Raw genomic sequence first — 15,334 nt, forward strand, 5'->3', positions numbered from 1 at the left:
GGGCTCTACTCTACTGGCCGAGGGCTCCAAACGGCTGGATTTCAGAGTCCCTGTCGGGAGGACTCCGTCATGTGCTTGGCTTTTCCCGCTTCATTTTACGGCTAAGGAAGCCGAGATCCAGGGACCTGACCTGCTCAGGGTCCCGGGGACGGTGAGCAGCAGGGAGGAATGGCCGTGTAGACAGAATGCCGTGCTTGAATCCCATGCATGCCCTGGGGCACATTAGCGCTCCCTGCCTCAGTTTCCTCACTCACCAGATGGAGAGTAATGGCACCTGCCTCAGAGGCCTGATGCAAGAATTAACTCCCTTAGCTTAGAAGGTGGTGTGCCAGGCACTGGTCCCAGCCCCGCCCACTTCCGTCCCATCATGAGTCATTCCAATAGAGCGCTCTGATCACCAATATGATGGTGTGACAGAGCCCGTCCTTAAAGCCACGTCCATCCAACGCCAGTCTGGTGTTTCGGTCTCTGTCCCAGAGGAGCCTAAAACACAGTCCAGGCTCACCCCCAGCCCCCCTCCTCCCAGCCCCCACCTTCACGCTCTGCCCGAGGCGGGGCCCTTGTGCTCACCTCGGAGCCCGCAGCTGCGCAGTTGATGAGGTTGTTGTTGGGGTTGGCCATCCAGAAGGTGGACACCGCGCTGCGGGGGGACAGAGATCGCACGGGGTCACACGATGGGCGGCCACTCCCGCGCCTCTCACCAGACACTTGAGAAATCCTTAGTTTGTGATGGAACCCAGTTTGCTCGTCGGAGCGGGGTGCATGTAAGCACCAGACGTGCTCGGAGTCTCGGGGGGCGTGGCTCGAGGGCGGAGGCAGCTCAGAGGTCAGAAGCGCCCAGAGCTTGGCCATTGCGAGGGACAGACCTCGCATCGCGTGTGGGTCACACAGGAACCCCTGTCTGCTGGTGCCCACGGCCACACGCCGTCTCCCGGGAGGTCTGTGGGCCGTCAGCAGGAGCCGGAGGATAAGAACAGAGGTTCTCTGGACGAGACTGATGGGCGCGGGCGAGCTGGGACGGGGGCGGGAGACCGCGCCCTGCCCTCCCCGCTCTGGCTGCGAGGCTGAAGGCGCCAGGGGGCTAAAGACTGGCAGGTGTGAGCTGTCAGAAGCCCCGGGGTGCAGAGGTCAGGGGCCAGGCTGGGGGGCGTGGCCTGGAGAGGAAGCCACTTACTTGCAGTCCTGCCTGGGCTTGGGGACGTAGCCCGGGTACGAGTCTTCCGTGATCATCTTGCACATCTTGCTGTCGCGGTCGGAGGGGAGGAGGGTTCCTGACTTGACCAGGAGGCCGAGACAGTGGTCAAAGGTGTTGCGCTCCTCCGGCCCGTCCTCCGTGAAGAAGCAGTGGCCCAAGGAGTTGTAGCCCACCACGTCCTTGACCTGCAGGGACCAGCACAGGAGACGCGTCACCCAGCGTCCCGCCGCTCACCCAGCACACGTGAGACGGCGCCAGCGGTGCAGCCGGTCCTGTTAGGAGCAGGGGAGGCCTGGGGGGGGGGGGGGACGGTCATATCTGGGTCCCTTCCTGCTGGAGGTGTTGTGGCCGAGGCTCCACGGGGTGGGAAGGGGACAGAGCGTCACAAGTGCGTCCAGGAGGAGGCATGGACAGGCCGCGCGAGCCTGGAGAGAGCACGGCGGGCACACGGGCTTCAGGGACAGCAGGCCAGGCCCTGCGCAGGGGGGGCCCTACCAGAAAGGGTCGGGGGGGCGTCCCCGGGAGGCAGCAGCAAGGCCAGGCCGGGCCGGGCCCTCACCCAGGGGTCCGAGCCAGCTGCACGGCCCCTGATGCACACCCCGCGGTGTTTGCAAACCTGTGGGCCAAGAACAAGAAAAGGCTGCAGGCCCCAGCTCCTCACAATCCATCCTGGAATCCCGAGTCAGCGGGGGTGGGGGGTGGGGCGGGGAGGCCGTTCTCGGGCCCGCAGAGAGCCCGGGAGGGTCCCAGGGCCACCCACCAGCACACAAGCTCTCCGGCCCCCGCTCCCTTGCCCGCCACAGATGAGAGACTCCAGCTCTACAATCTCGAGGCCCCTTCTGGGTCTAAACCCCGTTAACGTATCAGCCTCAGAACCAAGAGATCTTCAGGGGGGCTCCGGCCTGAGCTCGACCTCCCTGCCCAACGCCAGACTGCTCACAGGCATCTCTGACAAACGGGCTCTGTGCTTCCGCTTGAATGCCCCAGAGACGGGATGCTCACCACCTCACGAGGTAGCCTGTCCACAGTGGAACCCTGAGGATGGCGACAAACACCGCATTCATCTTAACTGAGATCTGCTGTCCTCACCCTGGGGTCTGACTGCCCCGTGGCGTCACCTGACGAGAGACGCTGCTGCTCCCTAGGACAGTCACTCAACACCCGTTAAGTACCTGCTGCCATGGCAGGCCCGGAGCATCCACACACCACCCGGAAACCGCACCGCTGCGGCGCTGTGCACGTTTCAGGGGCTGCTCTACACTGTGTAGGAGGCTTAGCGGCACCCCTGGCTTCCGGCCCCCGATGCCGGCAACACCTCCTCAGTGTGACAGCGGCAGGGCGCCTGGGGCTCAGCTGGTGGAGCCTCCGACTTCGGCTCAGGTCACGATCTCACGGTTCATGAGTTCGAGCCCCGCGTCGGGCTCTGTGCCGACAGCTCAGAGCCTGGAGCCTCTCTTTCTCTGGCCCTCTCCTGCTCACACTCTCTCTTTCTCTCTCAAAAATAAATGCTGAAAGGGGCGCCTGGGTGGCTTAGTCGGTTAAGCATCCGACTTTCGCTTAGGTCATGATCTCGCGGTTCATGGGTTCGAGCCCCGCGTCGGGCTCTGTGCTGACTGCCAGCTCAGAGCCTGGAGCCTGTTTCAGTCTGTGACTCCCTCTCTCTCTGACCCTCCCCTGCTCACGCTGTCTCTCTCTCTCTCCTAGAAATAAATAAAAAAATATTTTTTAAAAAATGCTGAAAAAAACTTTTTTAAACGTCTCCAGGCGCTCATTGTCAAATATTGCAGTGTGTGTGTGTGTGTGTGTGTGTGTGTGTGAGAGAGAGAGACAAAACTGCCCCTGATTGGGATGCACAAATTGAGGGTAAACACCCCAGTTCCTTCCCAAGTCATTTATATGACAACGCCTGGCTATTCCCACTATTCCCAGGCCACCACGCTCTAGAAGCATCCAGAACTGGGACCCTTTGTGTCTTTTTAATCTTGGAGGAACCTTGCACAATTTTATAACCATTGTGTTCGGTTCTTTGCATTGTTGTGTTTTCAGAGATAAGGGAGAGTGAGGCTCCGGGAAGTAAGTGATTTGCCCAAGGTCACACAACCCATGTGCTCAAGGTCAAGGCTGGAACCCCAGTTTTCTGATTGTGTCCATTCACCCCAGAAGGGAGGATCCGCCCTGTTCCAAGGCCAGCTCTTTTCCCGTGAGCATCCGTTCATAAACTCTGGTCATTGGCAAGGGCATGACCTTGAATCCTATTCAGTCCCTAAATGAGCATTTCAGTAAACACCAAGGTCATCCAGTGCTTCCTTTCCTCGCAGTGAGCTATGAAAGCATGTTATAAATAGCCCACACAGACAAGGACGGAGGAAGAGGCGAGGAGCTGGGAGGGCATCTTCCAGCAAGTTCCATGCCTCCACTTGGCAGAGGAGGGCACGGATGCCCAGAGAAGGGGCAGGGGGGCCACTCCCAGGGGCTCATAAACCTCGAGCTGGAGCCCCACTCCCACCCAGGCCTCCTGCCTCCCACCCGAGGCTCTTCCCAAATCGTAAGCACCTGCCTGCCCCACTGTCCAGTCACACCTCGCGTGGCCCTTCTCTGACCGAAGTAAATGATGAATCAGGGACATTCTTATTCTGACCGGCGCCCCAGGGAGAAGCTCCCTTCAAGACCCTTGAGGTGCATCTCAGAGAGAAAAGTCCTCATCGAGAGGAAGAATAAGATGGGCATCAGATGGGGTGCCTGGGTGGCTTAGTCGGTTAAGAGTCCGACTTTAGCTTAGGTCATGATCTCACAGTTCGTAGGTTAAAGCCCCACATCGGGCTCTGTGCTGACTACCAGCTCAGAGCCTGGAGCCTGTTTCAGTCTGTGACTCCCTCTCTCTCTGACCCTCCCCTGCTCACGCTGTCTCTCTGTCTCTCTCTCCTAGAAATAAATAAAACATTTAAAAAAAAAAAAAAAGATGGGTGTCAGATATTTTACAGACAGGATCTCATTGAATTCTTATGACAATATCATTCCCTTTCACCCAGTGACACTGAGGCAGAGAGTTGCCCAAAGCCTCTTCCCTTACAGGGACAGAACTGAGACCTGATTCTCTCTCTGCCTCATCCTATAACCTGTGTGCTGATCAGCTGTCAACAGCCCCAAACAGAGAAAACCCCTCTCATCTCAGGTTGCATTTCTTTCTCCTTATGGGAGGGGGAGGGATGAAGGTGGTGTGTGGGTCCAGGCGACAGCACAGGAAGGGGGAGGAAAGGAAGAAAAAGTGCTGGGTTGGGGGGCAGAAGATACAAGTTCAGGTCTCAGCCACAGACTGGCTGCGCCTTGCCCAGGAGCCCCTGGTGTGACAGGGACACACTGGAGTCTTCTGGCTCCTAGGTCTACGATCGGTCTGCCTTAGAGCATTTCCCAGGATCAGATATTTACAACATGACATACACAGAACTTGAGATAGAGGACGGCAGACAGGTAGATAGATTGGCTGTAGCCACGCCTGCAGACACGTATGTACAGATCTGCAGGACGTAACCATGTACTGGGCTCGCTAATCCAAAGCAACGTGCAAGCCCCCATCCCCCCTCTTCTCCCTCCCCTGTTTTTGTTTTTAACGATTCATTTATTTTTGAGAGCTTGTGAGGGAGGGAGGGGTTGGGAGAGGTGGGGAGGAGACACAGAATCCCAAGCAGCTCCAGGCTCTGAGCTGTCAGCACAGAGCCCGACGCGGGGCTTGAACCCACGAACCACAAGATCATGACCTGAGCCTGAAGTCGGACACTTGACCGACCGAGGCACCCAAGAGCCCCCCAGACCACTTTTCAAGAGAAGTCAAGAATCCAGATTTCTATGTGAATCCTCTTAATTTTTAAACGATAGAAACTAATTCCGATGTTTCTTTCAAACACTATTTAAGCCAAACCAAACACATCTCCTCCCTGGACTCAGCTTGCAGGTGCCGTTTTGTGACATCTGGCTTTAAAGTTCAACAGGATATAAGTTTAGTCTATTTAAAGAAAGGTTGGGTTAGTGTAAAATTATCAGTTTGGTGTAAAGATGATCGAATGTTTCTGTAAATACTTTATAAGCCAAACAAAACACAATCTGGAGTGAGCTTGCGAGTGCCAGCCTGTAATGTCCGGTTGTTAGAATTTCTAGAGGATATAAGTTGAGTTCCTTTTTTTTAAAAAAAAAAAATTTTTTTTAAGAGAAGCAGAGAGAGAGAGAGGCAGGCAGATGTGGAGGCAGAGGGAGAGGGAATCCCAAGCTGGCTCCATGCTCACTCAGCACAGACCCTGATTCGGGGCTTCATCCGAGAACCATGAGATCATGACCTGAGTGGCAATCAAGAGTCAGACGCTCAACCGGCTGAGCCCCCGGGGCGCCTCCAAGCTTAGTTCATTTACAGAAGAATCAAGGTAGCGTAAAAATCCGCTGTGCGAATCAGGACAAGCCTGACACGCACTCAGCTCTGCTCACGAAGCGGTCCCTCCCAGCGGAGCTCGCGCTGAGGACACGCGGTGCGACAGGGAAAAGGTCTGTTGCAGCTGCTGCAAGTCTGGGGCAGAGGCCATGGCATGGAGTCTTGGCCTGACCCCCTTGCCTGCCGCTGGTCCTCGGACGGACCATCGTTCCAAAGTGGCACCGAGGGACCTAGATTCCCTGGGTCCACTGCCGACTCACCACCTCTCAGCCCCCTGCCCTTTGGCCAGGACACAGCCCTGTTTCCCCTTTTCTGGCTGGAGACGGGCTCTCCACGGATACATTTCTCCACTCTGAGCTAAGGATGGTTCAACCCCCAGAGGCCCCAGAATAAATGACTAGATCCAGACACGGCCTGGAGGAAGGGGGCTCGAGAACGGGGAAGTGAGCGACCCCCGTTTCCCTGGGAAGAGGAGGCGAGCTTACCAACAGGCCATTGGAGCCGTGCACGGTGACGCAGCGCGAGAACGTGTGGTGGATGGACAGCTCCCGCACGTACGTGGGCGGGTCGTAGCCTCCCTGCGCGTCCACGTCGCCCGCCAGGTGGAAGTGAATGGGGTACTGCCCCACCAGCTGCTGCCCCATGTGCTTCAGCTCCACGCCCGCCAGGTGTGCCGCCTTAAAGCCCAGCGCGAACTGCAAGAGGGGACCCAGGGTCAGAAGGGTCTGGGAGGGCCCCCGACTCCACTGGTGCCACATCCCAGATACGCAGAGAGCCGGCCCAACCCAAGCCTCAGCCGCCAAGCAAACCAAAGACACTCTGCAAATGGCCCTTCCCGCCCCGCGGGAACCTCGGCTCCTCTAGTCACACAGGGTGTTCCAGGCAGCGAGCTGCTCAGAGCGGGGGCCATGGAGGGACCGTGTCCACCCCTCCCCCACTCCTAGGTCCCTGAGGGTCCTGAGGAAGGGGAACCCCGAGATAACCTGGGGGGAGGCTGACATGAGCCGCCCCCGCAACAGGAGGACGGGAATCTGGGGAAGGGCGGGCCATGGGGCACAAGGAGCCTGTGCCCGGGCCCACGGCCTGATGCTGAGACCTGAATCCCCATCGCCCGGGACACCGGGAACATGTGCGGGGCTCGGGGTGCCCCACAGGCTGGCTGCACTGCGCGCCACGGCCGGCGTCTGCCCTCCAGCTCACCGCGAAAGCACACTCTAGAAACGGTCCTGTCGGCAGTGGGGCTCAGCCTTCTGCCGCTAGGGCAGGGTGACCTTCGGGACACACCCACCCTTCCTCCCCAAGGTGGCGTCCACCTGATGCGGCTCTGGTACGGGCGCCCTGGCCGGCTGTGCTGGGAACGGTCTGAGGTCTGGCGTGGGCGCGGGAGGGCGGGCGCGCGGGAGGGAGCTGGAAGCAGATCTCGCCTGAGGGTGTTCAGCACCCCTGCCCCCTCCATCCCCAGAACCCCTGCACTTGCTTCTGGATGACTGGGGGGCCCTGCTCACATTTGACGAGCGGGGCTGGGGTCGCAAGGAGCCCCTGGGGGACACGTGGGTGCACAGCATGACACTGCCACGTTGGAGCCGGCGGGGGGTCCGCTGGTGAGCTCCGGGGGTGTCCCTCCTGCATCCAGTCGGGTCACCAAACCACCTCTCCTGATCACACACCATTGTGCATCAAGACAAGCGTCCCCACGAAGCTGCAAGACGGTGAGGTTCTACCAGCTTCGATCCTAAGTCGGGGAAAGCCATGGCCACGTGAAGAGCTTGGGCTCCAACGACAGCGTGCCGGGTGAGGGCACTTTACCCAGGGACGCAAACGGAATTCCTCTTTGGCCTCAATGCTAGGAAAACACGAGCTCCCGAGAACCGACAGCCGCTCCCACCTATTGCTCGGGGAGGACCCGGCAGCCAATCTCCCTCTTCACCTGTCACGGCCACCAAGAAGCCCACGGGCAAACTGAGCACGAGACCCGGCACTTCCTGCCCTTCTTGGTGTTTTATCTGTACTTTCGTGGATCTACGGTAAGTGTGACTTTGTGAGTTAAATTCCCGCTCTTCCGGGGGCCCTTGGGGGGGACACTGGAGAACAAACAAAGGCAGTGGCCGAGGCCGGAAGCCGTGAAGGCCGGGAGCACGGTGTGCCGTGTGACCGGGGCGGGCGGGCCCTCGGGCGGCCCATCACCTGACTCGTGGCCGAGTGTTGACGGCTGGACAGCACAGCTCTGGCTCCAGTCCCTTCCCCTGGTCCTGCCTTGGGCTCCCGGTCCCATCCCCAGCCGGGGGCCCCGTGGGGATTCTTGGGTCGTGAGGACACGTACCTTGATGTGGCCCCCGAAGGTGTCGAAGTCAAAGAAGCTGCAGATGTGGCTGGCGTAGGGGTAGCAGCTGCCCTCCACCTCCCCCATCACCACGATGTTCCGGCTCAGGAGCCCGACCTCCGCCCGCATGTCCACACCGTCCGTCTCCTCCCCCATGTGCAGGTACAGCGGCTTCCCTAGGGCGACAGGGGTGGGGTCAGAGTGTGTCCCCGCGCCCCGTGTGCTCGGAGGTCCCCGTGGCCCCCCCCGCCCTGTCCCATTTTACAGAACGCAGCCTGTGCAGACTTGTCCCTCCGGGGGTCTCCTGTGATTTCGCCCGCGGTGCTCCCGAGGGTCCTGGGCTGGGCGGAGCAATGTGCAGCCCCCGCTCTGGCTCTGTCCCCGGTGGCCCTGGGACGTGGGTGTGTCCCGGCCGCCCCGGGAGGCTGTCCTCTCTCCCCCGGAGGCTGGCTGACCCCAGCCCACCCCCCCAGTCTCAGGGGCCTGGATTCCAGTGACAACTTCTCTTGTTCTGTTGCCAAATTCATCCAGGCCTCCTGTCCTTAAAAATACTATTTGAAGACCTTTCTGCACGATGCAGATGCCCTTGCAGCTACGGTCTGTCCCCTCACACGGCTGTGAGCCCCTGAACCAGGGGGCGGTGCCTGCCGGCTCCCAGCTCCTCCACTTGGTCTGGCCCCGCCCACGTGCTCCCCTCCAGCCTCCTCCTCCTCCCCCAGGGGCAGGGCAGATGCACCCCAAGGAAGGTGCGGGGATGACAGGACCCTGGCACTGTGGACCGGTCCCCCGGCCCCAAATCCGCCCCCACACCAATCCCACATTCCTTCCTGGACTGAAGACATCTCGGCCTGGGCCTGCCTTTAAATGCGGCTCATCACTGGGAGGGCTGACCCCACCCACGGGTGCTTTCTCCTCCGTTTGGGGACACGGTTACAGAGCACAGCCTCCCCTGGGGATTCGTGCCCGCACCGCAGGGCAGATGCCGTCCACCTGGCTTGATCGGCGAGCACACGTACCAGCCCACCACGCGGCTGACCCCGTGCATGAAGGCTGGGGCCGTGCTGGGTCTGAGTGGCGTCCACGGGGAACACCCCCCACCCTGCACCCTGGGGGGGCTGCAGGACCTCCCGGCTGCTGCTTGGAATCCTGCAGGCTCAGGGGGACAGCGCTTTCTGGAAGCACGTCAGTTTAGGACGCGAGACTGGTGTGCGCAGAGCTGGCGAGCTGCCCCTTGGCGGTCACCACCACCAGAAACCCCTACAAACCCACTGGCTTAAATCAACAGAGGCTTCTGCTCCTGCATCTCGGAGGCCAGAGGCCCGCAGTCAGGGTCCCGGGTCAGTGGTCCAGGGGGCGGGGCGGGTTCCTTCTGGCGGCTCCCGCACTCTAGCAGCCACCTTGGCTGGCGGCCCCTCCTCCAACACACATCACTCCAGCGCCTGCGGTGCCGTCACGTTACCTCCTCGGACCCTCCCGTGTCCCCTCGTAAGGACCCTTGTGATGACACTGGCCCCACCCAGGTGACCCGGGATGACCCCCAGCTCGTGAGCCTTAACTGGGTCACACCGCAAAGTCTCTCTTGCTGACACCAGGCCCGGGGGGTTCAGCGCGTGGGCGTCCGGGGGGCCGCTATTCAGCCTCTCACGGAGTCCCGCTGTACAAAGGGCTCAAGTATTAGGAAAATTCACTTTGCAAAGAGTCTGTTTACTGTACTTTCCTGCTAGCCCCGGAGGTTGCTGATGCCAGAGGTCGGCCCCGCCTGAGGGGTCCGGCAGGGATGCGGTGGGGCCGGGGAGCCGGGGGGACCATCAGGACTTTCATTCCATCCACGTTCTGACATCCGCCAGAGGTGCGTTTGAAACAAGTTCGCTCTGCAGACCGCTGGTGCCTTCCCTCTAGCACGTCCCACCGTGGCTCCGGCTCAGGTCACGGTGTCCTCACAGGTGTGTACGGCCCAGCGCCTGCAGGGCGCTACGCGTCGGCCAAGTGTCCGCCTTTGGCGCAGGTCATGATCTCACGGTTCGTGGGTTCAAGCCCCGCGTCGGGCTCTGTGCTGACAGCTGGGAGCCTGGGGCTGCTTCCCATTCTGTGTCCCTCTTTCTCTGCTCCTCTCCGACTCATGCTCGGACTCTCTTTCTCAAAAATAAATGAACATTTAAAAAAAAGATCGAGAAGCAGAGCCCCCTTGGCTGGCCGTGCGGAAGCCTCTCCTTCGTCCCTGGCTGGTCGGGTCTCCTGCCCGCCGGCCCTGGGACTCTGACGAGCGAGCGTGCCGGCTGCCAGCCTTCCGGGCAGGTGCTGCGGAACAGACTCTTGCACAAAGAGCTTTGCACGGGGCTCCGGGTGACCCGCTGGGGGAGCCGCACAGCCGGCCGCTCCCGGAGCAGCGCTGATGGCTGGTGAGGAAGGAGGCTCAGGTCCTCGCCAGCTTTAAACACCTGAAGTCCGGCGACGGTGACACGAATGGAGGACAAGGCCCCCGGTCTGTCGGCTCGTGCTCCGAGCGTGCCAGATGCCGACATTCTTCCCTTCACCGGCGGACACCCCCGCTTCAGCCACGCCCACAGAAGCCTCACTGGCCTCCTCAACTACGCAAGGCTACACCCCGGCCTGAACCCAGCCAACGCCAGTGCCCGCCTGACGCGCCAGGTCCCGGGAGACACAGCAAGGCGTGTGCTTCCCGCGGCTGAGCACCCAGCAGGGGAGGGAGTGCTTGGCTCCCGCCAGCCAAGGACATGGGGACAGGCCCCGCCAGCCACGGACATGGGGACAGACCCCGCCAGCCACGGACGCGGGGACGGGCTCCCTGCAGCTCTAAGGGGCTCAGCCGCTGTCTGCCAGCCTGCAGGAAGGACAGGGCGAACCCGGCTCTGTGGCTTAGGCGTCATCGCCTCCGCCCTGCCCCCAACGAGCCCGTGCTCGTGCTAGACCTTCCAGGACGGCTCCTCCAGCCGGGCCAGCCTCCGCCGCCTCGTCCGTGCCTCCGGGGGCGCTGTCCCTCCAGACCCTGCCCCCCGGCTCCTGGCCCGCCCAGTCTTCCCTGCCACCCCCCACATCCGCCTTTGCTTCTCAGGGTTCCCGCTGCGCCGGCCGGGCCAGGACAGCAGGCCTTCCCCTCCAGACACACCTCCCCGGACGCCCAGCATCCCTCATAGCGTGTGCATTTCGGGGCTCAGCAACCCCCCAAACTATGGTGACAGAGGACCAGTGGAACCGGTGTGTGCTGGCCAGGCCTCCTCTCGCACGTGGCTGGCGGGTAGGATAGCGGCTGCAGAGGGCGGTGGCTGTGGAGCCAGGCAGTCCGAGTCGGACCCCGACTCGGGTGATAGCCGTGAGTCCCTGAGCAAGGCACTTATGCTCCCGGGACCTCAGGCTCTCCTTCCGGAAGATATTAACAGCACGCGTCTCACGGACCCCTCAGGACCTTTACAGGACCCGTCAGGACCTTTACGGAACCGCACAACCAGTTGTTCTGTCCTGCCGCTGTTCACAGGCCACCCCCAGGCCCTGCCTTCCAGGCCCCCATCCTGTCTGTAGACCCTCCCACCCAGCCTCACCCCTCCCTTGCTCCCCACAGCACTGATGTGTGGGGGCCACGGCACAGGTGAGGGGTGGGGAGGCCTGGGGAGAGCAGCGGGGGGCTCTGCAGGTGGCCCGCACGGGGCTTCACCCACTGACCCGGCTCCCTAGTGCTTCCCCTGCCCAGGCGGGGCCCCACCCGGGCACTCAGGGGTCCAGAGAAGAAAAAGGCATCAAGGCCCTTCTAGTGGGACAGACGCGCCCACGTGAGGGTCAGACCCAGCAGGGCCCTGGGGGAGGGGCTGGGGCTGGAGGAAGTCTAACCCACGGAGCTCCCAGGCCCCTCCTCCAGGCCAGTCACCCAGTGGGGACCCAGGGGCCGGGGGCCTCCAAGGAGGGGTCAGGGCAGGACACGGAGCCTTTGGAGCCAGAGAGCTCGGGGTTTGAATCCTGGCTCTGGCCGCCCGCATAGAGTCTACGCCAGCTCGGCCCGTCAGAGCCCCGCCGAGGTGACGGAGACGCCCCCGTGTGCGTCCAGTACACCGGCCCCCGCCACCCACAGCTCCTGGACAGGCGGGGTCTGGCCAGGATGACTGAGCAGTGCAATTTTAAACTTCAGTTTTAATGAGATGTGAGTAGCTTCGTGGGGCTGGTGCCCGTGATGGAAGCAGGAGGCTGGACGCCCGATTTCCCTGAAGCGGAGCAGCTCCTCTGTGTCCTGGAGAAACGGCGGCTGCCGCCTTGTAGGCTTACCGCGAGGAGCGCACCGGTGGCTTTCGTCGTGCACTTGGCGATAGCAGTTAAGGGCGGTATTGCTTAGAGGTGCAGGTGCTGGGGATGAGCGGGTGCAGGGAAGGGGGGTGTGGGAACAGAGGCGGAGAAGGTCTGGGGCTTCCAGTCGCCGGGTCCGGGGGTGTGGACGTCCACACTGCGGACGGCAGGACTGTGGCAGTGTCCTTAGAGGATTCGCACGTCCTCACGACTTTGTCATGCCCGTCTGTGTCCCGTCAGAAAACCATCATGTGCTTCATGAAGGCCTGTTTCCCGGAATCTGGGGGCCGCGAGGGAGGATCTGGGACCCTAAGGTCACTGTTGGGGGGCACGGTTGGGAAAAGACGGGGCTGGTGGAGCCCCTGCTTCACGTCAGCGGGGGATGGAGAGCCAGAGAACGGGCTTGGGGGCTGCGAAGGAGAAACGAGGGCCTCCGCAAGGCAGACCGGCGGACACCCCGCTCCCTGGGGCTTTTCTGATGCTGCCCACCAGGGGGCGCTGTCCTCAGGCGAGCCCCGCGCTCTGAGCCGTGGACCTCGGGGAGCCTAATGACTTTAAGGCGGGGGGGGGGGGGGGGGGGGGGGGGGGGAGATACAGACGAGGCGGTTGCACCCCGGGAGTGTGGAGGGTCCCCGGGGGGGGGGGGGTCCAGCTTCTCCTGTCCTGCCTGGGTGCCCGGGGCCCAGGGCAGCCCCATCCCACTCTCTGCCCAGCCCTAAGAAGCCTCAGGAAGCCGCTGGACTTGCCGGCCAAACGCTGCCCAGCGGCCGCTCTCCAGCACCCCCGCCCAGCCGCGCCCTCGGGCGAGGCTGGGGCGCCCTAACATCGTGCGCCCCGCTCCCCGCCGCTCGGCGCTCACAGCTCCCTCATCGGGAAGTGCTTGAAGGGACAGCCCCGCGTCTGTCCCCGGGCCTCGGGGTGCCCAGCACAGGGTCTCTGCCGGCTGCGCCTCCATCCACCTCTGTGCAGGCACGGGCCACACGGGCTTTCCGCCCTCCTAGAACCGCAAGTGCCACCCCCGAACCACGAGTGGCCCTGCGGCGAGATGACGTCGGCTCTCGCCGAGGGTCCAGGAGAGCACCTGACGCCCCAGAGGGCAGCGCATGTGTACTGGCCCTGGGGACACCAGAGTCACCCGGCGAGGACCAGGGTCCAACACTCGGGGGACTTTCCCTCAGGGAGGGGCTTCTCCCCACTTGGTCGTCCCAGAGGGACGCCGGTGAGGGGACGCTGCCAGAGGTGGGCACAAGCCCCCAGCCCCATCTGCTCCCTCCCCGGAAGCTGACTTGAGCACCGTGTCCCAGGGACCATGCACGGCGCTCTCGGACAGCGACGCCCCGAGGAGGCTTCCCGCTCTCTGGCTACCCAGACCCCCGCGGCGGCCCCCACGCCTTGTGTTTGTGGGCGGGGCTGTCCAGCTTCTACGTCACTTCTCTGAGCTCGACGGCCTCCCAGGGAACCCCTCTTTGCTTGTGGTGGTCAAGTTGGGTTCCATTGCTGGTAAGCAAAGCACCTCACAGATGGGCATGGAGCTCTCTCCACCAGTAATGACCGACTCGGACGATACATTTAACCCTAACCGCCTGGGGTCCCAGGAGCCTCACACGGTATAAACTGTAGCACCACTACATACACATTTAGGAGAAGAAAAAGGAAGACCCAGAAGCTATAGAAAGAAGAGATTTAAAATTGTGCAGTAGACTGCATTACTGCCTGATGAATATTCACCCCATTCCCTCATCCTGGGGGCAGAAACAGGCTGATCCACCCCTTCCGTGTTGAGTTTGACTATGTTATTTGCTTTGTCCAGTGGGCCGTGGGTGTGAGAACACGCTTGTCCCGAGCCCAGGCCCCAAGTCCCCTTGTGTTTCTGTTCTCTGGGAGCTTTCCGCCTCCCCCATGGGAAGACTATGTCCTGGGAAAAGTCACTCTCAGTCAAGTGAGAGCCAACCTGAACCCCACTGTCCCCCTAGAGCCAAGATCAGTCTAGAGAAGCCGAACCCCATACAAGCTGCAGATGCATGAGTAAGAATTAAGTGCTGGCCACGAGCGTGTCCGGTCTGTTTTGTTATGCAGCATTATTATGGCAACTGACTGATACAGACTTTTCCTGATTTCTGACACCTTTATGCCTAATAGGTTCATTTGTCCTGGGGAAGGGTTTAGAGAGTCTTACCTGCCACCTTGACCTGGTTGGGGGCGCAGGCTTTGCAGGGAAGCACCTGGAACTCTTCGGCCTGGTACATGGAATAGTCAGTACTGGCCACCACGAGCATGTCTCCAGGCCTCCATGACTGCACGTCGTCTGCCAGGGTCAGGATGGTGCTGTTCACGTTGGTGTCAATGGTGACGGTGAGTTTGGGCCTCACTGGAACCCCAAACGGGAAGGACTGAGACACGGCCCTTCATTCTCGGTGAACTTTTGACCGCCCGCCTCTCCTCTCCCCTCCCCTCCCTAAATAAATGCCGGGTTTGCGTATCCAAACCCAAATCACCAGGCGCAGCCCATCCCAGCCTCAGTACAGGTTTTTGAAGTCAACACAACCTTCCCAGAAAAGAGCCATTCATTAGCTCTGGCGGGGATTTTCCACCCGCTCCTTCTAACTTACACGCACTTACACGCGGCGGCCTCGCCACACCCACTTCGCTCAAGATGTAAAACAAATATAGTTCCTCTCAACTATTATTTACAGCAGCCGTAAGCCCTTCTCCCCCCGAGAACTCTCATCCTTAATGACTGCCTTCGGGACGTGGCCAAGGGCCTCCACGGACAAACCGACCATTTCCAGGCCCTCCTAACGAGCACCTGGGGATCAGGGTTTAAAATGACAGCACCCAGGGGCCTTGAGCTCGCCTCTCTGCAGGGGAGGGTGCAGGGGGGCCGGCTCTGCCACTGCACCCGGCTCCCCTGGACCAGGCCCTTCCCCTTCCTGCAAGGCGTGCGGGTGGGGCGCTGCCAGCTCTCGGGGCCGCCCCCTGCCCCCGGTCACAGACGGGCTCCCCACGAGCTCGCCAGCTCTCGGGACCGCCCCCTGCCCCCCGGTCACAGACGGGCTCCCCACGAGCTCGCCAGCTCTCGGGACCGCCCCCTGCCCCCCGGTCACAGACGGGC

General features: G+C 61.5%; 1 protein-coding gene across 2 annotated transcripts in view; it reads right to left on the reverse strand.

Annotated features, from left to right (window-relative positions):
- The window catches only part of LOC120248859 (cell migration inducing hyaluronidase 1), a 121,931-nt gene that overhangs the window by 21,525 nt on the left and 85,072 nt on the right, over positions 1-15,334 (reverse strand). The window contains exons 11-16 of one of the 2 annotated variants that reach the window (XM_039257341.1): positions 14,399-14,590; positions 7,933-8,108; positions 6,098-6,307; positions 1,755-1,811; positions 1,175-1,380; positions 571-640 (exon numbers count right to left, since the gene is read on the reverse strand). In XM_039257341.1, coding sequence (XP_039113272.1) covers positions 571-640; positions 1,175-1,380; positions 1,755-1,811; positions 6,098-6,307; positions 7,933-8,108; positions 14,399-14,590 — 911 coding nt within the window. The remainder of the gene's footprint in view (positions 1-570; positions 641-1,174; positions 1,381-1,754; positions 1,812-6,097; positions 6,308-7,932; positions 8,109-14,398; positions 14,591-15,334) is intronic. The other variant, XM_039257342.1, reaches the window with a different exon arrangement.

The sequence above is a fragment of the Hyaena hyaena genome, unplaced genomic scaffold (assembly GCF_003009895.1).
Source record: "Hyaena hyaena isolate Hyena2069 unplaced genomic scaffold, ASM300989v1 scaffold_13, whole genome shotgun sequence".
NCBI lineage: Eukaryota > Metazoa > Chordata > Mammalia > Carnivora > Hyaenidae > Hyaena > Hyaena hyaena.